We start from the raw sequence: 26,661 nt of genomic DNA on the forward strand, positions 1-26,661 counted from the left end.
ACCCCCATACCATCACAGATGCTGGCTTTTGAACTTTGCGCCTATAACAATCCGGATGGTTCTTTTCCTTTTTTTCCACATCTCAAATCCAAGGCAACGGGGGGTATTCTGAGGGAACAAGGGAAACGACAAGGGCAGAAGGTAACAGAGAGCAAGAACAAAGGAGAGGAGCCAGAGACGCGATAGCTTACTGTAAAACAGAGAACTACGTTTTAGCACTGGATCTCAGGATGCGCTGGTCTTTATGGTGTCAAGCCTCATCAGATCCAGGTGCGCAGATTGCTGATTGCCGTGCATGTGCATAGCAATGCACGTGCAGGCGCACGGCTGTGGCATGAGAGGAACGATCAGGGGTTTTGTCCAGAGGTGCTCTCACCGGTGCTCCCAGCGGAGTTTGCTGCAGAGGGAATGATGGTATGCGCACGTGCCATAACAGTACCCTCCTTATGCGAGGCTCCTGACGAGCGATGGGGAGCATCAGGGTTGGCCCGGTAGAAGTCCTCCAACAGAGAAGGGTCAGCAAGGTAGGAGGCCGGCACCCAAGATCTGTCCTCCGGTCCATACCCCTCCCAATCGACCAGCCCCCTACCCTGCCGACGGACCCTGAGGATCTGTTTAACAGACCATACGGGTTGATGGGGGAAGAGAGGGAGCTGTCAGTTACAGGCTTGATCTTGGACACATGGACAATAGGGTGCCGCTTAATGAAAGTGGGAAGAGACAGTCTTACTGACGCAGGGTCACCGAAAATGGCCCAACAAATGCCAGTTTGCGAGATGGTACATGGTACCTGGTCCTTGGCCCATAACATGACTTGTTGCCCTGGTAAATACGATGGTGCTGGGATGCGCCGCCGGTTGGCACATCACAACACTCTTAATGTGTGACTCAAATGAGAGAGTTGGGTCGAAGATAATACCAAGATTATTTACAGAGTAGCTTTGTGTAATTTTTGGTAGTCAAATGTTAAGGTGGTATTATTAAATAGGTGCTGGTGTCTAGCAGGACAGATAATCAGCATTTCCGTTTTCTTAGCATTAAGTTGCAAAAAGTTATTGGACATCCATTGTTTAATTTAATTTACTCACCTCTCCAGGTGACTACAATCTGGAATGTTGGTCAGCTTTAGGGGCATGTAGAGTTGGGTGTAATCAGCATAACAGTGAAAGAAAGCTAAAGCCGTATTTGCAGTGTTAGTTTTCTTGATGTCACCTAGCGTGTGTGTGTGTGTGTGTGTGTGTGTGTGTGTGTGTGTGTGTGTGTGTGTGTGTGTGTGTGTGTGTGTGTGTGTGTGCGTGCGTGCGTGCGTGCGTGCGTGTGTGTGCGTGTTAAAGAGGAAGAGGGTGTGGCTTACTGTTGGTTTGCTTGCACAATGCCGCTAAAACAATGTTTGCAGATATATTTTTACACCATGAATTTTAATGTGTGTGTGACATGATTCTTGATCATTTGACTTTAAAATAGAGAAAAGAGAAGACAAATTGTCTCACCGATTGTAGGTGTTGCTAGTACACACAATTTTAGAGTTTGCACGTGGTTTTTTTGATCAAGCCCTAGTATTACCTCCTCTTGTTATTCTGGTTATTATCACTTGTTTTCTTTGCTGCTGATGACTCCTTTTTTCTTTTCATTCCTCTCACAAACTTGTACATCTTGTCGCCTCTCTCAACTCTGTACTCATGTTCGTGTGTGTACTAATGACTGTGTATTGGGTAAAAGTGTTACGTACTTACTACTGCTATTGGGTAGAAAAAGGAGCCTATTGATTAGATTGAGCACAGCGACTCCCCAGTGGGTCCCAAGCCACTATTTGAGAAGCAGTGTACCAATGGATACAACAGTCTTGTTAGATGCTGCTGTATGCAATAGAATGTTCTCAATTAATTTTGTTATTCTTGCTCAGAGAAAAAACTTTTCTCAGTCTAGTCTCACCAGTGTGCATAAAATAATTTGATAATAACACATCTTTTTTTCCTAACAATTCATTTTATTTCCTCCAATGACATCATCATCTTGTAGGGGACATCTGTTGTTTCTCTGAGGATAAGCTTCTTAATTGATAAATGTTGTTGTCCTGATGGTTGACCTTTGAATATGCTAATGTGATATGCATGTTTCTTGCTGATGGATCAATCAGGAAATATTTGGAAGAAATGTTTAATGCAAATACAAATCACTTCAAAAAATGATTTTGCATCAAAAGAGTGATCCTGCCTCCTTCTTGGTCGGTGTGCTCCTCTAATAGGGTGTTTTTTTTTCTATACCTGATCTCTGCTTTTGCATGTGTCCTGCCATTATGACTGATTGCAGAGAAAAAGAAAATAAACACATCTCATCTGCCCTGTTTTCTTATTTTCTCGCTTGTTTTTCTTGACTCTAATATCAATACTGTGCTGTTTGTCGTATAAAAATGAAGCCATTTGTAATAGCTGCATCTGAAAAAGTGCACGGGCAACATAACCAAGAAAGCACGTGACTTAAGGAAGCATAAGAAAACCATCAATCATAAATCAGGTCAAACAGAACATGGGAAAACTTCTAAGTACAATAATACTTCAGGATACAAGTTTAATTGGTCATGTAACGCAGTTCGCAATTTGAAAAATGCTTATTGTGAAAAATTAATTTTGTATTTTTAGCTTGGGCCCCAAAACATTTCAATTTTAACATGTAACATGCTTTTAGGAACAATTAACTTTTACATAATAAATACTATAAAAAATAAAATACAACTGAATGTGCTACAACAGTATGTTTATGAAATGATAATGATAATGTACAGCATCTACTTTGGAAAGTGGTATCTCATTCGAGCTGCTACTCCTTTTAACACCATCAGGAGCTTCTCCATTTTTCATTGATAAATGTCCTCCGTTTAGATATAACATCCTTGGGTGGTATTATCTACTCCCTCTGCTTTAGTTTGGTGCAGACTAGCATTGCTACGCTCCAACTGCTTCATTAAAGGCCTACTGAAATGATTTTTTTTAATTTAAACTAAATTTTTAAATTTTTGCAACCCATAACATATCCATTAACTGAAAGACAGCTCTTATCTTGAAAAACTCATAAGATAAATCACTCATGTTCTGAGGTACTACTTTACTTGGTTTGTTTACACTCTGGATTTTGTATGGTCAATAATTTGTTAGATTTTGCCCACATTCAACAATCTGTGTTTTTTTAAGACAGCAGCTTTTGTAATACCATCAATATTTACAATTAATTTCACCTCAAACAAAAAGGCTAAAACACTCAAACTTAAAAAGGATTGGATAGTTTAGTGAAGTCCTCAGTTTCGTGTCATGTCAAATTGTGTTCTTGGACAGAAAGTATTTCTCTGGCTGTGGGAGTTTGCAGCCATTCAGAAGGGTGGTGCTGCACTTGTATGTTTGGTTCACTTTGGTGTATAAACATAAGTTGGTGTATTTTTATGCTCATGTTTTAAATGTAAAAGATGTTTGGTAATGTAACGTGATATTGCTACCTACATAAATATTGTTACTATTCTGTACTATGCATTGTATTATGTGTGCTGTTCATGTCACGGATCTGGTGGACGTCACTTGCAGTGTGTGATAGCAGGCAGAATGCAAGTAAAACTAATTTAATAGTCACAGGAATCAGGGAACAAACAAAAACAGCACACTAAGCATCAGTCAAAATAGGGGTGTCAAACGTACGGCCCGCGGGCCTGATCAGCGTGATGAGTTTGCCAAGTGTAAAAATGAGCTGCTTTTTTTTTTTTTAACGAAAGAAACTGCTTTTCTAAATGTGTCCACTGGATGCCACACTAGCAATTCTGTTAGGCAAGCAAACCGTTTATACTGTCAAGCAAAGTAAAGGGTGACCGTGGCTCCTCTCCACGACCCACATGAAACTTAAAATCTGCCGTTTTATGTCTTCTGCTTTGAACACATCATCATTGGCACCCTCGTTGCCCATTAATGTCTCTGTCAAACACAAGAAAAGTGAACTTAACCCTTTTGAATAGTTTTTACCTCTCTTTCTTACAGTTTGTTGAGTTAGCACTGATTGATTCGTGGACATGACAAAGGAGGTATTTGATACCTAGAAGAGTTTACATGTTTGTGTTTTGTGTTCAATCCAAGAAAGACTGGGACTTAAAGTTTAATCCTAGCTATGTAAATACACTGAGACAAAGTCTAAGCTCATTGTGTTTTTGAAGCTGCACCAATTTCCTCAGAATTTTCAACAAACAGATGTATACGTTTTTATGATATGCCTGTTCTATTTCTGGCCAAAGTAAACAAAGAAAACAACCTGGAGTTGGCTTTATTTTTAAGTTATCATGTCATGATTTTACTATTTCGGCCCACTTTTGGAAAAAGTTTTCTTAGAAATAAACACTTAAAACACCCAAAACACAGGAAAACCCAAACTGTCAATAGCAAGCCTGACAGTAACCCCCTGATGAGGTCATCCAGCAGCATGGCCCCAAGGATGCAGAGATAGCAGGCGGAATACGCAAGTCAAACTAATTTTAAAGTCACAGAAAGCAAGGAACAAACAAAAACAGCACACTAAGCATCAGTCTAGAACAGGGGTGGACAAACTACGGCTGCAAGTTTGAGAAGCCTACTCTTAGTTCCAACAGATGATATGCTTTGAAATGCATAATGTGCTAACTCGGCCCGTCTGTCAAATTTCAAAAGCAATGTGGCCCCTGAGCCAAAACGTTTGCAAGAAAGTAGTCAATAATTAAAAAAGCAAAATATGTGCTGGAACAAAATTTACTCTATATTCTCTTTTGCTTGCCAGTATCACCATATCTAAGTTATTGTGCAGAAATGTGGGGAAATAAGTACAAAATGACATTTATTCACTTTGGCCATGTTACAAAAAGAAAGGTATTCATCAGTTATCCATCCAAGCTAATGGATGGATGATGGAATCTATGTTCTACTAGGGGTGCTGGAGCCTATCTCAGCTGCATTCAGCCGGAAGGCAGGGCACTACTGGGCAAGTCGCCACTCATCGCAGAGGATCAGTTATCATAATACATAAAAGTGATACATACAGTGTTTACAAATACATTGGAGGCAGCTAAACACAGTTGACATACTTCACACAATTTTATTGGTCCAAACAAATGAAAAATTCGGCAAAATGAGGGTAATATGTGGTTTTTTTTGGGACGTTCTTTGTATATTTCTCAGTTGGCCATACTCTCTTTATACACGACTCTCACGAGTGGTACACGTACTACAGTTTGAGAATCTACACAAAAACACACAAGTTTGAACGCCACTCAAGGACAAATTTATTGTGAAAATGACATGAGTGGCCAAAATGTGCAAGGAAGTTGGCATTGGACAAAGTTGCGAGGCCGCAGAGGATTGGATTGAATTTGTGTGATCCTTGAATCGTGTTTGTGTAAATCTTGTGGACACACTGCACCTTCTGTTTACGTATACATATTTTTGATGTCTTTATGAAGGATCATGATTCTACTTCATCAAAGACATGCAATCATTTTGACAATTATAGTAATGATGAATTTGTAAGTCTCTTTACTGCAGCTGAATCGACAGAACCACTCCCCCTGAAGAGGAAGAAGCATGATGCTGCTGTCTCAAGTCCGCACACAGACCATCACGGAGATCAGCCTTGAGGATGAGGAGGTGGAGGAGGAAGTAGATGAATTTTAGCTGCTATTAGCCAGGACTGCCAATCAGCGAGTGCCAGACCAAAATCTCAGGTGCATTATGTCCCAATATATCATGTGTTTCACTGTACACTATAATAATCGTAATATTAGCAAAGGTATGTTGGTGTTTTAACAGTGAACAATGTAATATATACTCCACAGTGCTACAGTGCTTACTCCCTTACAACTTCAAAGAGTGTGCGAGCCGTCTGAGTTAGCAGTTCAGAGTTTTAGCATAGTGGTTAACACACTTACCTCTCTCAAAGCAGTTGCATTAAGGGAAGATCAGAGCCGCTACATTCATATCCACTTTTTAGATGATTCAGGTTTTGACCAAAATGTTGCCCCATTTTTCGTACATTGTTTCCGTTATTGTGCGGCTAAACATCGCTGATGTATTATTCAGTGGAATGTAGTGTACAAACAAATAATCCACATGTGTTGTGCATTACACAACATAATCCACCATGGGACCAAAGAAGTTGTGAGTGCAAACACTTTGATTAAAAAAAAGTGAGAAACATTATTGAATTCAAGAAATAACTACTCAGAAAGTACCACGATACCTTTCACATCCCAACAGTGTTTGATAGAACTTGATAGATGTTCATTATTCTGTGTGTATTTTACAAACAAATAAATATAAACAAAAAAAATAAAGATGTCTAAAGGCTCCCCCTTGCCGTTTCTATGTGTCTACATTAAAACATTCTTGTTCATACTTCATTAATATATCATTATTTTAAACTTTTATGCAGAGAGGGAAATCACAACGAAGTCAATTGACCAAAACTGTATTTATTAAACAGTTATTAAGCAGTGGCACAAACATTCATGTAATTTCCAAAACAGAAAGTGCAAGATTGTCAGTTTAAAACAAATAAAGTGCACTTTTGTGCATGATGTCACACAAAGATATTTCAATAAGTGTCACATAAAAATGAGCTGCATATCAAATAGTATATGTCCTTCACTATGTGGTAGGTTCCTGCGGACGTTATCTCCTTCTGTTGTTGACTATTTTTTTCATACGGTGTTGATCTGAAATGTTTGCTTTGCCATTTTGTTGGTGTGGCACCAAACGGAGATTTGACATGCGGAGTTTCAAGCACTCCTCATTCTCTAGCGGGTGACTTTTCAAATGATGCTACATTAGCAGTGGTGCTACTTTTTGTAGCAACGCTTTTGCCGCATATATTGTTCAACATCTTCCGCTTGAAGCCATACCACCGCCAGACGATGGACCCCGTGCTGTTTTCTTGGGAATTAATTATTCCTTCATTTGTTACCAGATTCGCACCTTCTTTCTCTTGTATTACCACCCGCACCGCACCGTAGCATCACAGCTAACGTTACCATGTCACTACCTGTCTGCTCCGCGGGAGCGTGTGACGTTGCACACAGTGACGTATGTAAGAGGTGCGCTTGTTTTAAGTCTCTGTGAGAAGGAGAGACAAGAAAGAGTGGGAAACGCATGTAGTGTAATGCCCGCAGCTAAAAGCAACTGCGTAAGAACGTATACTCGAATATCACGATATAAGTCATTTTCTATATCGCACAGAGACAAACCCGCGATATATCTAGTATATCGATATATCGCCCAGCCCTAGATACCAGTACTCAATTGTAATTTTATGTGTGTTATACGGTACTAAATGTTGATTTGTTTAATTACACTATATATATATATATATATACATATATATATATATTTTATATAACATTTAACAGTGATCTCACAATAATAACTGTGCTGTCCAGTTGTTTATTTAGTTTTTTTACACTTCTGAGTACCATTTTCCGTGTTAGGAAATAGTCTTTGCCATTAGGTTGAATGGGCCAGTCTTGTCTTTTGTTGAGTCCTACAAAGTTAGTACATAAGTTAAGTTAGGGTGTCAATCGATTCAAATATTTAATTGCAATTAATCACATGTTGTTCATAGTTAACTTGTCATTAATTGTACCTGATCCCTGATAGAAGTTTTTTATCTTTAATAAGTGTACCTTAGAATGATCATTGTCAGGTTTTTAATACTATCAACATGGGATTGGAAAATGTGTTTGCTTTATGCAAATGTTTGTTCATTAAACTGATTGTGTGGCCGTGTTGGCGAGGTGCCTCTCCTGGGTCCTTGATGGTAGTCGGGGCATGCAACTGTTTTGAGCAGCCCTTCGTCAGTGTCGGTCAGTCGCGCAGCTGAAGTGACGTGACATCATGTGCAACAAAGGTATCAAAATATGGTACCTTTTAATTTTATGTGAATCGGTGCCCGGAGATATCGACAGATTCAGTCGGTATCTAAGAAGTACTGAATTTGGTAATTATTCCTATAGCGTCCCAACTCTTGCACTCCATTCCACAGAATGATTTGTGGGAAAACAGACAAGTTTTGTTGCGCACAATGTTTGGCCTTATTATAAAATAGGAGGGCATATGAAAACAAGAAGAAAAGTTTTGGCAAACGTGCGTTCAAAACGGACACTTAGACAGTATGGGGCGTACAGATATCGAGATAATTTCGTATTGATGTGTTGCAGAGCTGCAAAGTGCGCTGCTGACGACGAAAAATGAAATGTGCGATGATATCACAACGCTGAGAAAACAACTGGAGGAAACCAAACAGGAGTTAGGTACTAATTGTGCTTGTGAAGTTTTAGCATGTTCCAAATAAATACATTGAAATTGAATTGAAACATTTAATTATTACTCTTGGTATTGTTAGGGGTGTCTCAATCGCCCAATGTCATCAAAAAACAAATATGAATTATTAAAAGTTGCATTTGTTGCATCTAAACTTTGTGATACAATGTCAGATACAAGCAATGTTGTTGCGGGTTTACTTGTACAAAGCTGAGCAAGCCGCACAAAATTTAGTGAACATTACGTTTATTCAACTAAATTATTCTGGGTCCACATTTACCGAAAACTAAGGACCACGGGTGAGAGGTCTCCGTTCACTATCATTCTTATCTTAGGAAGCAGCATCCTCTGCAGTGGACAAATTGTGTTGGCTGTATTTCTTAGAAAACACAAGTGTCTACTAAGGTTGCACAGTATACTGGTACTAATAAAAGTATTGCGGTACTAACAATTTAAATCAATACTATACCACCTTTGAAAAAGTACCGGGACCTTCTTTCATCTGAGTGCCGCTTTGCGGCGGTGACTACAGATCCGAGGCGCATGATGTGAGTGTGTCAAAACGTACACACAAAGTGCATACAAGTAATAACATCTTGAATCGGCGCATGATGTTGAGTGTGTCAAAACGTACACACAAAGTGCATACAAGTAATAACATCTTGAAAAGGAGAGGAAAAATGGCAAAAAACTTCAATTCTATTGGTTAATAAAGTGGGTGCGTGAAACGCAATATGGCGGTATTTGGGCTTCAAAACTAACAATAAAGGTGACGCTTTAAACAGGGAGGCACTGCGTTGCAAGTACTGTTTTACACCTTTCCTGCTTGACGGCTTCCAGACCGTGGTCGAGGAGCACAGAGGAGACGTTCCCTCCAGGACCGATGTATTGCCAGGGGTAACACCTTTCACTTCACAATGCTCCGCTCTTAGGCCGGAATGACAAGGCCGTCGATTAGTTACAACTTGGTCACTTTATTTATAATTTCCACAAGGCACAACCGGACATCCACTATGCTATTAACACTCCTGCACATGCTAGCGCTACCTCTCCTAACTTGGCCACTCACTTACTCACGTCACTCACCCCACATACTGCCATTCTTAAAGGAGCACACACACACATAAGCTACTTTCGATTAGTATTACCACCTTTACTTCAAACTTAGGTACACATTTAAATAATAAGCATTCAGATCTGCACAAGGAGTTCTAAAAATAATAATGTAATTGTTACACCTGTCCTGCTGTTTGGTCTGGGGCTGTCTGTAGTCGAGGAGCACAGGGAAGACCTTCCCTTCAGGGTCGATGCCATATCAATGCCTTTTAATTTATATTAAATCCTGTAAAATTGTTCTTTGACTGTGAGTGTTTAATGTAGTGTAAGATTTTTTGTTAAAATAAAGCCAATATTGACATTTTTTGTACTTCCCCATTTTTTGTACTTCCCTTTATATGGAAAAGTATAGAAAAGTATTGATATACCTTTTGGTACCGGTACCGGTACTAAATTGTTGGTATCGGGACAACCCTAGTGGGTGGTGGCCTTTAGTAGGTTAAAATGTCAAAGCAAGGATCTTCCAACACGGTGTTCCATACACTGGTCCAATGTATTTTATACAATAGGAGCTCTATATTGTTTTTAGTTCTGATGTCCAGGTTCTTCAGCTCTGCACTATCTTGTTTACTCTAAATCACAACTCTTCTCTGTCTTTTGTTTTTACAGCTTATGAAGGAGAAACGTGAGAATAATGCTTTAGTTGCTGAGACGGTGCAGCAAAAAAAGCTGCTGGGAAAATACAACAGAGGTTAGAACATTAATTTATAACATTAGTTAATGGTGAGAATAGGTCTTTGTGTCAAACTCAAGGCCCGGGGGTCTGATCTGTTTATGTGGCCCACGAAAACCTGTAATTGTGTGTCAATGAGAGGGACTTCATTATGTTTCTAATATATTGGCAAACAAAAAAATTGGAACACATGCAGTTGCACTTTTTCCTAACTCAATGTTATTTGTTTGTTGGAAAAAACAATTTTATCACCATTTTTAGATTAATTTTACAATAGCTGGACTTTAATATCTGCTTGGCACCTAGACTTCTAAATGCAAAGCATGTTTTCCATCAGTTACAATATGTTAATAATCCAAAGAAGGGGCAATTGCGTAATAGTATGATGAGACAATTATACAGTACATTTATTTGGTTTCACAGTTGTTTGCGACATCTTGAGGGCAGCTGGAACTGCGATGCTTGAAAATTAGTTTACAACTTAACTGTAGTAGGTGAAATATGTCAATTTCTTGTCCAGTGTCTGCGTTTGCTTTAGAGGAATATAAAACCATTCAAGACACGTTGACTCTTCAGCAGGACTTGAGAGATAAAGCAGAGAACTTTGCCAGAGCAGTGAGTTAATGTTCTCTTGAATGATATATATATTGCTACATATGTGTGAAATTCCACCCAATCATTGTCATTTATGTCTTTTTCCAACTCTAAATCTTAAAATTCACTTATTGAACTACTTAAAATGTGTTTTGGTTCATCTCAAACAACCTAATTATATTTTTGTATAAGGTTCCTTAGATTAATACAGCGTTTCTCAAAGTGTGGGGAATAGAGACATGGCAGGTGGGGCGTGAGGAACAGGAGGAAATTTCACTTAATTTTTTAAAATGTTTTATTATGTTCTTAGATTTTTTTTTTTCTATGCTTTCATTTTCTATACACACTGTAAATCACTTTGTGATTCTGTCTGTGAAATCCGCTATATAAATAAATGTAAATTGCTTATTTTTCCTGTAGGCTTTAAATTCCTAGGTAGGAGCGAAAGTTTGACAGACATAGCAACAGTAACTAATGGGGGCGGGGCTAAGCGGAACAAACTTTCGCGCGGATGGGTAGCAGGCTAATGTGTGGACCACAATTACACAAAATGGATACATTTGTGACTCGCACCTCAAAGGTCGTCGAGCCAGAGCCAGCGCCTGCAGAGAAACAAAAATCTGACGGGCCTAATCAACCAAAAAGCCAACCGAAAAGAAAATATGATGAAGGGTATCTTGCTCTTGGATTCACGGCAGCGGTGGTGGGGGCAGAGGAGAGACCCCTGTGTGTTCTGTGTCTAAAACCGCTAGCAGCAGACAGCATGAGACCCAACAAATTAAAGAGACACCTCGAGACCACACACCCCAATCACGTCAATAAGCCACTTGATTTCTTTTAAAGAAAACTGGCAGACTACCGTCAACAGGAGAAGCGCATGGTAAAAGCTGCATCAGTAAACAGTAATGCTCAAATGGCTTCGTATAGAGTTGCATACAGAATTGCACAATGCAAAAAACCACACACAATTGCTGAGCAGCTCATTCTCCCCGTGCAATAGACACGGTGTCAGTCATGCTTGACGAGACAAGCGCAGCAAAATTAAAAGCTGTCCCATTGTCAAATGACACGGTTGCGAGACGTATATGCGACATTGCAAGTGATCTTGAGGAACTGTGCAGTGCAAAACAGCTCATTGCAGCCACTAATGCTGGAGTACTGTAAAACTCATGTTCACTTTGCCTGTCTTGCCAAATGCATAGCTCCTCCTTTTTTTTTTTGCAAAGATTGCAAAGTGGCACTTTTATTTGATTTATTATTGAACTTGATGCAAGTTATTTGATTTATTATTGAACTTGATGCTAGTTATAACACTTTTATTTGATTTATTATTGAACTTGATGCAAGTTATAACACTTTTATTTGATTTATTATTGAACTTGATGCAAGTTATAACACTTTTATTTGATTTATTATTGAACTTGATGCAAGTTATAACACTTTTTTTGATTTATTATTGAACTTGATGCAAGTTATAACACTTTTGTTTTATTTATTATTGAACTTGATGCAAGTTATTTTATTTATTGTTGAACTTGATGCAAGTTATACTACAGCGCACAGTTATTTTATTTATTATTGAACTTGATGTTATTTTATGTTATTGAGTTTGAATGTATACAACTTGATGTTACTTGATGTTCAATAAATTTGAAAATGTTAAGCTTGGCATTAGTGTTCTGTTGGGCGATGGGGGCAGGTGGGGCTTGAAAACTCCCCCTTGTCCAAAGTGGGGGATGACAAAAAAAGTTGAGAACCACTGGATTAATATGACTCATTTGAGTAACAGGACTGAAAGTAACAGGATTTTTTAACAGATTAATTAAATACATGAAATATAGCATGTAGATATTAAGCACATTTAATGCATGCAAACGTATGATTCAACAAACTTATGATTCAACAAAAAAAAGTACAGCAGTACCTCAGCTTGGTTCTATGACTTGTATTTCAAATCAACATCGACCATTAAAATAATGAAAATCAATCGAATCTGTGCTTGGCCTTCCAAAACATAACCAATTTTGTAGCATCCATCCATCCATTTTTTACCGCTTGTCCCGCTCAGGGTTGCGGGGGTGCTGGGGGGGGGGGGGGGGGGGGGGGGGTTGAGGTGGTAGCTTTTGTTCTGCCATTTGAGTACTGGCGAGCGATCTCTGAATCCGGGAACATATCCTTCACGGATTTGTTGAAAACATCCGCAAATGAGAACGGGATGTTGCTTGCAGCTATCAGCATAGCCATTTTTGTCTCGGCATATGTTACACCCTCGGGTCTCCATTTAGCAAGGTGGTCCATGATAATGGGCTGTGACTGGTGCTGCGTTGCCGCCGCCTTGTGCTTTTCTGACCGTTCATGAGTGACTACATCCATTCGGCCACCGAGTTCAATGGAGAAGTCTGATCTACAAAATTTGTAGGCAGCATAACCCTTCCCCTTCGAGCTGTCCTGAATGAAATGAAATTCTTGTTTCCAATCATTTTGGAACTTGCAAGTGTACTCTTCTTCTTACTTGTCGTCGCCATGACTGTCTCTTCTTCATTCTTCTGCTTCGTCTCTGTTATGTTTTTGGACATTACTACTTGCTGTAGTTTTGAAGCAATGCATGATGGGAATCCGGATGTTGTGTGTCAGTGTATTAACGTGCCGGCTGGAATAAACACACGCTCCGTGCCTGCCTACTTTATGGGTTATGGATAAACCTATGGATAACGGAGACATATATAATAGTCTCCTTTTCAGGTGAGAGAGGAGGCAGTGCCCTTAAGGCACGCCCCCAATATTGTTGTCCGGCTGGAAATCGGGAGAAATTCGGGAGAATGGTTGTCCCGGAAGATTTTCGGGAGAGGCACTGAAATTCGGGAGTCTCCCGGAAAATTCGGGAGGGTTGGCAAGTATGTCCCCAGGTCTTTGGAGGTGGGAGAAAGCCGGAGTACTCGGAGGGAACCCGTACACTCACGGGGAGAACACTAACCCCTGTACCACCGTGCTGCCCAACATCCATCCATCCATTCATTTTCTACCGCTTGTCCCTTTTGGGGTCGCAAGGGGTCGCTGGAGCCTATCTCAGCTACAATCGGGCGGAAGGCGGGCTACACCCTGGACAAGACGCCACCTCATCACAGGGCCAACACAGATAGACAGACAACATTCACACTCACATTCACACACTAGGGCCAATTTAGTGTTGCCAATCAACTTATCCCCAGGTGCATGTCTTTGGAGGTGGGAGAAAGCCGGAGTACCCGGAGGGAACCCGCACACTCATGGGGAAAACACTAACCCCTGTGCCACCGTGCTGCCCAAAATGTAACACACATTTAGAAATAAAAACTAACTTTTAGATGGTGAATGTTGTTTAAAAAAACAATACAATAGAAGGTAGTACAAACAAATACAGTAGTTTCAGGAAATAATGTAATATTGTTCAGTATTTACCTTGAAGAACCGACTTTTGTAGGTGTCTTCTACGGGCTGATTTTCTGTCGTGTAACAACAGGAACTAAGAAATTGTTGTTTCCCAGAGAGACAAGCGGTAGAAAATGGATGGATGGATGTTGCACACAGATGTCTTTGACTGACGGACGATGCATGTGTTGCGTATCTCTGTGTACCCAAAGTAATGTTAAACCGTCCATAATTTTGAGTCAGGACTAGAGCATATTCAAGGCGCGTAATCGTACCGGAAGTGAATGGGTAACAAAATTTAGTGAAAACCAGAAAATGTACTAAAGTGTACATTTTAAGAGTTTAAAAAAAATTATAAAAAAAAGTATAGTTGGGATAAAAAGTAACACTAATATATCGAAAATATAACATTTCTAAAGCATTTAAATGATTTTGTTCAAGATAAAGTCTCATGCAAGGAAGCAGGAACAAACAGTAAATTATATATTTCCAGTATTTAAGGTAGCGTAAACAAATATTTTAAATTGTATACTTTAAATATGTAATCACAATATGCAGGAAACTTTTTCATAAAAAAAGACAATTAATGTTAATTTGTTCTTGCATTTGTACATTTTATTTGCTGGGGGCGCAAATGGCAGTGATTTGGTGGAATGTTCCATTTGTGTTTTCCTACTACTTTTTTTCTGATGCTCTTCCAAATATTGTCCTTCTTCAGATGGTTGTTGAACAGAAGATGCTGAAAAGACAGAGCCAGATCCTGATGGAGAGTTCCCCAAATGACTGTGCGTTACAGGAGGCACTCAAACAGCTCTCTGGGCTGACCAAAGATTTGGAAGCACAGAAGCTGGAGCACCAGAGCCAGGTGTGATACATAAAACTGAGATACGTAAACTTGATATGTAGGAATGTACGTCAGAATCCTTACATACTGTATTTTCCAGACTATAGTGAGCACTCGTATATAAGCCACATCCACTAAATTTGAGGGAAAAAAATGTTTTCATATATTAGCCGCACCGGACTATAAGCTCCAGATATATACGTTGTGAAATTGGTAATTTCACAGAAATATTTTATAAATGTTTATTTACATACCTTAATTGTTTCAAAACAATGTCTGTAACACAGCAGTAAGGCGGCTGATCAAACAAAACAGAATTCCTCTTCATGGACCCACCAACGGAAGCTTGCTCTCCAATCAGCTAAACAGACTCAATAATAACTAATGGACGATTAGTAGAAGACAGAAAGGCACTTTTATTTTCAGTTCAAAGCTTTAAACTGCAGAAAACACTTGTAGGCATTCACCCAGCTGCACCTGCAGTGAGCAAACTCGTCAAAAACATGGCACCATAGCACAAACAATAACACACCAATGTAGGTGCCTTTGCCTGTGTTTTATGAAAACTATTTGCTTTATGGCCGTCAGCAAAGAAAAATCCATAAATAAGTCGCACGGTTTTATAAGCCGCAGGGTTCAAAGCATAAGAAAAAAAAGTACTGGCTTATAGTCCGGAATTTATGGTAATTGAAGTTCTTACATCACCAGAAATTCTAGGTTTGCTTGAGTCTACTGCCATCAATCCATCCATCAATTTTCTACCACTTGTCCTATCTGAGTCTAATGAGTTTTAATATAATTTTCTATGGGTCCTCTTTTCAGAGACGTTCCCCTTAATCAAGCCACAAATCACACAGTTCAACATGCTGTATTTCTAGACTGACCATACATCCTGTTTTGAGTTAGGGTTGCGTGTATTTTCAATGTACGTTCAGGGTTAAAAACGGGTTAAAAACAAAACAATTTGTGGAGGCGCGCGCAAGCAGCAGCATTCGTAAAGGAGGAGCAGAGACAGAGAGCGCGAGAGTCGAGAGACAGACAGGACACAAGAGATGCCGAAACGTAAATGCAACTTCACGGATGATTTGCGGAAAAAGTATCCGTGTTTTCGTCCTAGCCGTGACACATGGGAAGCAGAATGCACTGTGTGCAAAGCAGGAATGTACTGTATGGGACGGCGTGGCGAAGTTGGTAGAGTGGCTGTGCCAGCAATCGGAGTGTTGCTGGTTACTGGGGTTCAATCCCCACCTTCTACCTTCCTAGTCACGTCCGTTGTGTCCTTGGGCAAGACACTTCACCCTTTGCCTCTGATGGCTGCTGGTAGCGCCTTGCATGGCAGCTCCCGCCATCAGTGTGTGAATGTGTGTGTGAATGGGTGAATGTGGAAATACTGTCAAAGCGCTTTGAGTACCTTGAAGGTAGAAAAGCGCTATACAAGTATAACCCATTTATCATTTATTTATGTATGCATCTGTGGCAAATAAACGATCTACAAGCCCATATTGACACGACAAAGCACAAAACAGCTGTGCAGGGCGAGAGCTCGTCTGCTGTTTTTGTGTAAATGTAATTAACCTGTTTTGAGGCATTATTTATGTTTACATTATATACAAGAGGTTATTTTGCATATTTCTACCTCTGCACTTTTTCTAAAACTGTGAATGTTTCAGAATATAAGTGTGACTTGTTTTGTTATACTGTCAACCAGTGTTGGTGTTACCGCACTTTGTGTGTCTTTTTACGCATTGAAATCAGAAAGGACGTGCAATACCTGAAGATTTATTTTTTTTTTCCTGAAGAGTGTTTTCTTTTGTTTATATTTGCCGGGTCAAATTCCGTCCCCGTTTATTGCGTTTTTATTGGTCATAAATTTTGAGTCGCCGAAAGTTTTATCAATGACAAATACTGCCTCAGTTTGCTCTCAGACAAGTTTACCTCGAGGGGCTGTCAAAAAAAAGACTTCATGGTAAACACGAAGGTGAGTGTAAAGTCAACCCTTTAAACTCCAGTAAATAAGTTGTTTTAGTTTTTGTGAGTCCATAGAAACTTCACTTTTATCCACATCGTTCGAGGATGGAGTCAGGTTAGCTGTTAGCTTCAAGCTAACCAGCACCGGGACCAGACTCCTCCACCCCAGAAACATACTTTGCAGGTCAACAAACGGGGCAAATGTGTGCCTTTTGAAGTGTTAATGTACAAGGAGTGTTCAAAAGGGGTCTCTTGGAGAAGTGGCTGACAGGTTAGCAAGTGTCACTCGCATCGCTAACAGTGAGGTCATCACCGTCATTGTTTACTGAAGCAGAGATGCTGACTGTGCGTTATGAAAAACGCTCTGCTTTTTATCCATAGACTTATTAGATTTAATGTTTTATTATCTATAGTAGGGGTGTCTAAAGTGTGGCCCGCAGCTAATGTTTTTTTTTCTTCAAAACTGTCATTGCTCAAAACATAATATTGAATCAAAATGTTATTATGAATTATTGACCTATCCAACGCTCCGATTGCTTCACATCAAATATTACACTTTGAAAAATATTTTTGGTGGAATTAAATTAACATAGTTTTCTTTGACAAAAAATGGCAGAAAACAAACAGAGAAAAAACAACATTAAAAAAAAAACTAAAACATTTTCAAATGAGGGAATTTGATGATCTGAAGTTGATGTAGACTCTAGAGATTTAAGTGTTTACTAAATAATGTATGTATGACCGAAGCAAAACACTTTTTACACTTTTATACTGAAATAAATACACCTACAAGTTATTAAATACAGATATAGGAAAAAAATACCAGCAGTGGTAAAGTTTAGATCCATGAAGTAAAGAAGAAAGTGAATGAATGTTTATAACTGAATACATTTACATATGCATACAATTTTTTTTCTTTTTTATTTTTTTTTTAATGAATTAAGTAACATTTATGACAACCTTTTTCCATAACACAATATAGAATGTGAGATATAACAGGATAATGCATACATTTATTATTTGTTTTCAAAACGCTTTCAAAAAAGTGGGACCCCAAAAATTTATTGTGGGACCCCATTGTTATGACTTGATGGGGTCCTTGGGACCCCATTTTGAAAATTCATAGCGCCAACACTGCTGTCAAAAGAGGAGAAAAATGTGTTATTTAAATAAATATATTATTTATAAAGCAAGTTCGAGTATCATTGGCAAATTTTCACCTAGTCCCGGCCTTGGCGTGCTGCCCGCCTTGGCACGCATATGTGTCCTCTTTTGGGGATTTCAGAATATGGTCAGCCTAGTATTTCTTAACTTCAATAATGATTGTCTGAATGTTGAGAAGCTTTCACATATAAGGCCTGATTTACTAGGATCAAAATACCACAGGCTAAACAGTGTGTGCAATCTATAACATTGTGTATTGTGTGTGATCTCCTGAGACTGCGTGTACAATTAAAAAATGGTGCAGACCTCCTATTTAAATGAGGATGCATGTACTATATGGCGCACCACCATGGAGACACTCGATCATTAATTTTATGTTATGTTATGTTATGTTATGTTATGTTATTTTCATTTATTATGCGCCCCCGAGTAGAGAAACAAAAACAACAAAAAACAGAAACAGAGACCGAGACCGAGACATACAAATAAACATTTAAAACATTTGATCATGCTCCCACTTGTGGCGTTTTGCTATGTTTTCAAACATGCAGTAGACATCCAACACTTTTTAAGGGCATTTTAGACACAGTCCAAAGTGCGTATACAACGCAACCCACTTTTTTTTCTTTCTTTTTTTTTACAGCGCCTAAGGTGCGTTCATGGGAGAGAGGCTGCACTTAATTGTGCTCAAGACGCAAAACATGCATACTACAAAAAGTTTTGTTATGTAGGAGATATTATAATATATATTGGATAGGAATGAAAAAAATGTATGTCATTAAACAAAGGCCAACAGACACCAAACGCACGATCAAATTATTTTTAATCAGCCCCTTAAGTCATCCAGCATGCAACTATAAAATGTTAAATGGATGTTGCTGAATATTGCTGAATGTCTAATATTTTTAATTTCAAATATGTTGACACACACACACATAAGACGGAGGATTCTCTATGAGGGGCCGTTAGGGACAATATTCAGAATTACCTCTTACATACACTACTGAAATGCTCTCACATAAACAACTGAAATGTTTTTCACTCACACGCACTACTGAAACACTCTTATACACACTACTGAAATGCTCTCACATAAACAACTGAAATATTTTTCTCACACACACACACACTACTGAATCAGTCTTATACACACTACTGAAACAGTCTTAACACACTACTGAAATGCTCTCACACAAACAACTGAAATCTTTTTCTCACACGCACACTACTGAAACACTCTTATACACACTACTGAAACACTAGTATACACACTACTGAAACACTCTTATACACACTACTGAAACACTCTTACATACACTACTGAAATGCTCTCACATACACAACTGAAATATTTTTCTCACACACACACACACTACTGAATCACTCTTATACACACTACTGAAACAGTCTTAACACACTACTGAAATGCTCTCACACAAACAACTAAAATCTTTTTCTCACACGCACACTACTGAAACACTCTTATACACACCACTGAAACACTATTATACACACTACTGAAACACTCTTATACACACTACTGAAATGCTCTCACACAAACAACTAAAATCTTTTTCTCACACGCACACTACTGAAACACTCTTATACACACCACTGAAACACTATTATACACACTACTGAAACACTCTTATACACACTACTGAAATGCTCTCACATAAACAACTGAAATCGTTTTCTCACACATACACTACTGAAATGCTCTCACATAAACAACTAAAATGTTTTTCTCTCACACACCCTTCTGAAAAACTCTCATAAACACTACTGAATTTTTTTTCTGTCACGCACACACACACACACACCTGGAATTATTTTTCACTAGAATGTGTAAAAAGATCTCACCTGTGTGTGTGTGTGAGCTTTTTACACGTGCGTGTGAGAGAAAACAATTTCAGTAGTATGTGTGCAAGGATTTCAGTTATGTGTATGAGAGCATTTCACCAGTGTGGATAAGAGAGGTTGCATTCCGGTTCCGGTCACCAATAATGCCCGCCCCTTTTCAGACAAGTTTTTTTTGTTGTTTTTTTTTAAGCCAAGTTGTTTGTGAACAAAATGTCTGCCTAACTGCCGACAAGTAGCTTAACCGAGGCAGGAGTTCTACTTCATAATTTAACGGCTTCAGCGGAGAACATAAGAACACTTTCAATGCAACAATGGTCGGGGCTGCAGCCGTCGGTTGCACCTGCATGCCGCGACACCTGAGCGGCCACACAGCGATGCTTTCTTCTCCCGACAGCCAAGCAGCCTGGAGCACTCGTTCCGTTGCGAGTGTGCGCCGCAGCATTGTCAAGCGCAACATGTCAGCTCATGGACATCGGGGCAAGAGGAGGAAAAGGTAATTAGACATTATTTATTTCTAAATTATTGTTTAATCCCACGAAATGTAACGCAACATGGCATTGTAGTGAGCTAAGCAGATAGCCTTGTGTGCTTCCAATATAAACAAGTTAGCAAGGAGTGTTTCCACGGCTCCTAAGAGTCTGACATCTATTGCAAACTTGGCGTTTGTCTCGGAGGAAGCGGAAAAAGTACACAGTCAAATCAGCTAGTAATGTTTGCAGCGTTGTTGCTATGGTAACATGTCGAAATGTGAGTCACGTCGTGGTACGTCAGTAGCTAATCAAATACTAATAATAATGGATTATATTTATTGAGCGCTTTTCTATCGACTAGATAAGTGGTCCCCAAACTACGGCCTGCGGGCCAGTTACGGCCTCGCCACCGTCCAAAATCCGGCCCGCGGGAATTTGTTAATTTATTATTATTTTAAATCTGTCTTTTCTAATCCATTTTTTGGTGTCCCCTAGCCGCTCAGGCAAATCATATTGTCTAAAAATGCATTTTCCCGTATGACTTATATTGTCTTAGCTGTTTTCATGTGATCTGATTATTACATTCTTATTTCAGAGTCACCACACAGCTGCATGACCATTTCAACAAGGACAGAATAAACAACATATGGATTCATGTAAGTTGGCTTCCAAACAACTTCTCTCCACACAAATATATTGTTTGGCATATACAATATATTTCACATAGAAACATATTAAATATCCTTTTTTTTTGCTCCAAAAAGACTCCTTAAGTCATATTATTCATATACTTTTCAAATGTTCTTGTAGTCAGACAATCTTTTCAGTATATTAGAGGGAATCTTTACCTGACCTGTTTGGACTGTCATCTGCAGTCTTCTTCAGAAGGGACACCTGACTGCTGTGATGTGTTGCCTATCAGCTCTTCTTATAGGCCTGGCCAACCAGGCAGACTACTCCACCGCCACTTGATGGTCAATGGGGGAGGAGCTAATAGGCAACACGTCACAGTGGTCAGGTGACCCTTCTGAAGAAGACTGAAAATGACAGTTGAAACATCCATCCATCCGTTTTCTACCTCTTGTCCCTTTCGAGGGGGGTGCTGGAGCCTATCCAATATCAGGTAAAAATTCCATTTAATATACTGAAAATATAGTCTGACTACAAGAACATTTAAAAATATAACTAATATATCCTCTTTTTCTATTTTTTTGACAGAAATGGACTTTCATTCAAACAATAATCTGTTGAAAAATATATTATTGACATGAATCCTATTGATTATAAAAGATTGATAAATGGCATTTCAGTTCAGCTTCTTCAGCTCTTAAAGTCTTCTCTACGGGATGAACAGATGGACTAAGTTTCCCCTAACGTTAGCTGTGGTGCTAACGGTGCGGTGCAAGTGGTAATACGAGAGAGAAAGGTGCCAATCTGGTAACAAATGAAGGAATAATTCATTCCCAGGAAAAACAGCAGGGGGTCCATCGTCTGGCGGTGGTTTGGCTTCAAGCGGAAATATGTCGAACAGATATATGTAGTATGTAAAGTATGCGGCAAAAGCGTTGCTACAAATAGTAGCACCACTGCTAATTTGTAGCATCATTTGAAAAGTCACCCGGTAGAGAATGAAGAGTGCTTGAAACTCCGCATGTCAACATCTCCGGCCAGTGCCACACCAACAAAATGCCGAAGCAACCATTTCCACATCAACACCGTATGAAAAAAATAGTCAACAACAGAATGAGATAATGTCCGCAGGAACCTACCACATAGCGAAGGACATACACTATTTGATTTCTTATTATGCTGCTCATTTTTATTTGACACTTATTGAAATATCTTGTGTGACATCATGCACAAAACTGCACTTTATTTGTTTTCAACTATTGTAGTGGCGTTCTGTACAAAAAGTACACTTTAATTTAGTGTTGTTTTGATATGTCATCTTAGTAACATCATGCACAAAAGTGCACTAATAGCTTGTTTTAAAATGTCTGACAATCTTGCACTTTCTGTTTTGGAAATAAAATGAATGTTTGTGCCACGGCTTAATAACTGTTTAATAAATACAGTTTTGGTAAATTGACTTAGTTGTGATTTCCCTCTCTGCATGATAGTTTAAAATGAGCAAATATTAATGCAGTATGAACAAGAATGTTTTAACATAGAATCATCATACTGGTGTGATTATATGCATCAAGTGTTCATTCAAGGCTAAGGCAAAATATCGAGATATACAGTATATCGTGTATCGTGACATGGCCTAAAAATATTGAAATATTAATAAAAGGCCGTATCGCCCAGCCCTATTTACAATATACTGTTTAGTACTTACAATACACTGTTTGAGTCCAAAGAAAGGGTTCTGTTCTTACAAGGTAAATGTCATAAAAACTTGAGTATGTTGTCAAACTGCTGTGTCTACTAGGAGTATTACATATTCCATCCATCCATTTTCTACCACTTGTCCCGTTTGGGGTCATATTCATAAATCCAATGTTATGTCATGCAAACCAAATAGTTTTTCATTTTATTATCCATCCATACATTTCCTACTGCTTGTCCCTCTCAGGGACATTATAAAAAAATTACATCTAAGAAAAAACAATATGTAATGTGTAATATGATGCTTTTATTTGATTTTGGTTTTTTATTTTTAACTGCTATTCCTTACGTTTATTGTTTTTTGTTAGTGTTGTTTAAATATATTGTTTAATGATTGAAAATGATGATGAAAATAATTTGTAAATACTTAATTTGAAAATGTTTAATATCAAATATATTTGTTATGGAAATAGCTTTAAAGAAAAATGCACCATACTAGTCATTGCTGTTAGATGGCCTTTTGTTTTCCTCCAAACAGTAAAGTACATATCCTTTTGCTAAGTTTGCAGCATACTACTCCATTGATAGCAGAAAACACAATCTGTCCACGCATGCCTGTAGACTACGTCACTTTCGGAACTTGAACATTTTACAACGGAGTCTGCTACGTCAAGTTCTGTGTTATTTTAATGTTTTGTATGAAACTATAGCTTACCAAAGAGTAAAAGGGAACACTAATATAAAAATGTACAGAATGTCCATTTAAAAAAGGGAGTATTATCGCCACATTTTCAACCACTTTTACTTTTCGGTCTCGGCAATAAATGACGCACGGGGGCGCCACTAACTCATTGCATGCTTATTTTTTAAAAATGTTGATTATTTTTTCAAACAACGCATTTTAACAAAAATCTATATCTGTGGTGTAACAAAAACTAGACTTTAAATGATCAGTATTGTGAATTGATGTGTTTAATGTAAATATAGTAGTAAAAATATGTATGTTATTGTTATTCAAATAATGATTACAAAAGCGAAAACCATGATAACTGGTATGACGGGCATGATCATAATTGCGTAAAACAATTTGACGGAAGTGACGTTGTCTTTGTGCACGCATGGACTGATCGTGTATTCCGGTAACGATGGAATATGGTGACAAGCACTTCTTGCTTCATCCACAACGTATGTACGTATGATATTCTTCATTTTTCAAATTCAAGCTTTATTTTTTGAAGTGAGGGGCAATGAAGAGGATCTTTTCAGTTTGTTTTACTAGTGTTCTGCACTGCATTGAGGGGCTGCAAAAAGAGGACTCTGATAACTTCCATCAGGAGAGGCTTTATCGAGAGTTTAATGAGCACACTCCAACTGTATCTGCATTTCTTGGTGTGTGTGATGATGCGGATGTCGGGAACCTTCTAGAATCATTGCATAGATGTTTTCGCAATGTGCTGCATGAACATGAGGCCAGACAGAGAGCCACTGAAGTGACTCCAAATTTGGCACCTTCAACACCACCCAGTATAGCCACTGAACACATTTCTCACTGTGTCCATCGCTATATCATGGCAAATAATTGCATCATGCTTTGGAATTACTCGAAGAACACAATCCAGAGGTTTTTTATTCCGTCCTTGTTGAAATGGTCATGCAGCCTTGTGGTGACTCTGAAATAAGAATGTAACAATCAGATCACATGAAAACAGCTAAGACAATATAAGTCATACGGGAAAATGCATTTTAGACAATATGATTTGCCTGAGCGGCGAGGGGACACCAAAAAACGGATTAGAAAAGACAGATTTAAAATCTTTTTTTTTTTAAATCCCGCGGGCCGGATTTTGGACGCTGGCGGGCCGTAACTTGCCCGCAGGCCGTAGTTTGGGGACCACTTATCCAGGCCATAGAAAAGCGCTAAATAAATCTAATCTATTATTATTAGTATTTGATTAGCCACTGACGTACCACGACGTGACTCACATTTCGACATGTTACCATAGCAACAGCGCTGCAAACATTACTAGCTGATTTGACAGTGTACTTTTTCCGCTTCCTCCGAGACAAACGCCAAGTTTGCAATAGATGTCAGACTCTTAGGAGCCGTGGAAACACTAGTTGCTAACTTGTTTGTAGTGGAGGCACACAAGGCTAACTGCTTAGCTCACTACAATGCCATGTTGCCTTACATTTTGTGGGATTAAACAATAATTTAGAAATAATTAATGTCTAATTACCTTTTCCTCCTCTTGCCCCGATGTCCATGAGCTGAAACGTTGCGCTTGATATTGCTGCGGCGCACACTCGCAATGGAACGAGTGCTCCAGACTGCTTGGCTGTCGGGAGAAGAAAGCTTCGCTGTGTGGCCGCTCAGGTGTCGCGGCATGCAAATCAAACCAACGGCTGCAGCCCGACCGTTGTGGCATTGAAAGTGTTCTTATGTTTTCCGCTGAAGCCGTCAAATTATGAAGTAGAGCTCCTGCCTCGGTTAAGCTACTTGTCGGCAGTTAGGCAGACATTTTGTTCACAAACAACTTGGCTTTAAAAAAAAAAAAACTTGTCTGAAAAGGGGCGGGCATTATTAGTGACCGGAACCGGAATGCAACCTCTTTTATACACACTGGTGAAATGCTCTCATACACGTAACTGAAATCCTTGCACACATACTACTGAAATTGTTTTCTCTCACACGCACGTGTAAAAAGCTCACACACACACAGGGGAAATCCCTTTATACATACGAGTGAAAAATAATTCCAGGTGTGTGTGTGTGTGTGTGACAGAAAAAAAAGTCAGTTGTGTTAATGAGAGTGTTTCAGTAGGGTGTGTGAGAGAAAAACATTTTAGTTTTTTATGTGAGAGCATTTCAGTAGTGTATGTAAGAGCATTTCAGTAGTGTGTGTGTGAGAAAAAGATGTCAGTTGTTTATGTGAGAGCATTTCAGTAGTGTGTATAAGAGTTTTTCAGTAGTGGTGTGTGAGAAAAATATTTCAGTTGTTTATGTGAGAGCATTTCAGTAGTGTGTATAAGAGTGTTTCAGTAGTGTGTGTGTGAGAAAAATATTTCAGTTGTTTGTGAGAGCATTTCAGTAGTGTGTATAAGAGTGTTTCAGTAGTGTGTGTGAGAGAAAAACATTTCAGTTGTTTATGTGAGAGCATTTCAGTAGTGTACGTAAGAGGTAATTCTGAATAATGTCCCTAACGACCCCTCATAATTCTCTGTCAATTGGCTTTCTTTGCAGCGGCGGCACTGATCCTGCAGCCGTGTATATACTGTAACTTAGTTTGCACTTACTATCAGACATGCTAAATAAAACGCTAAATAGCGCTTGCAGAATGGTGATGATAATAAGTGTTGATACTTCACATTGCGCATGCTGTATCTTATATTTGCATCTTCTCCTCCAAGTATTGTGGGCGTTCTGGCGCTCATCATATCATATTTTCTGCATATTAATGAAGACAGAGACCACAATCCACTTTGCACACGTTTAGTAGATCAGGTTTGCGTGTGCTATCAAGTTTGTATGTGTTTTAATAGACATGAACCTTTAGTAATCAGGCCCAAAGTAATCTAATCATTGTGAGGTCTGGTGGGAATTCCCACCTTTGTAGAACTTCAAACATGTTCCAAGGGATACAGTGGACATTGAGTCCGAATGGCCATGTTCCTTGCCTCTATTGTCAAGGCGACCAATTGGAACTGTCGTGGTGGCAATCCCAGAACCCGCTGGTGGACACCTGCAGTGAGGAATCCCGTCAAGCTGAAGAAAAAGCCCTACCGGGCCATTGGACTCTGAAGAGGACAAGGGGTGTGCGGCTTTAGCAGTCGCCGAGGCAAACTTCTGAGAGGAGTTTTGGAAAGCCATGGAGAGAGACTCCGAGCAATTTAAACTACTTGAACTGGAGGAGGAATTCGACA

At 39.1% G+C, this 26,661-nt stretch overlaps 1 protein-coding gene across 1 annotated transcript in view; it reads left to right on the forward strand.

Moving 5' to 3' along the window:
• The window catches only part of shtn1 (shootin 1), a 168,162-nt gene that overhangs the window by 50,356 nt on the left and 91,145 nt on the right, over positions 1–26,661 (forward strand). The window contains 7 exon segments of the mRNA XM_062057881.1: positions 5,544–5,696; positions 5,698–5,722; positions 8,210–8,302; positions 8,395–8,414; positions 10,038–10,119; positions 10,622–10,716; positions 14,822–14,968. Coding sequence (XP_061913865.1) covers positions 5,544–5,696; positions 5,698–5,722; positions 8,210–8,302; positions 8,395–8,414; positions 10,038–10,119; positions 10,622–10,716; positions 14,822–14,968 — 615 coding nt within the window.

Source organism: Entelurus aequoreus, linkage group LG09 (genome assembly GCF_033978785.1).
Source record: "Entelurus aequoreus isolate RoL-2023_Sb linkage group LG09, RoL_Eaeq_v1.1, whole genome shotgun sequence".
Taxonomy (NCBI): Eukaryota; Metazoa; Chordata; class Actinopteri; order Syngnathiformes; family Syngnathidae; genus Entelurus; species Entelurus aequoreus.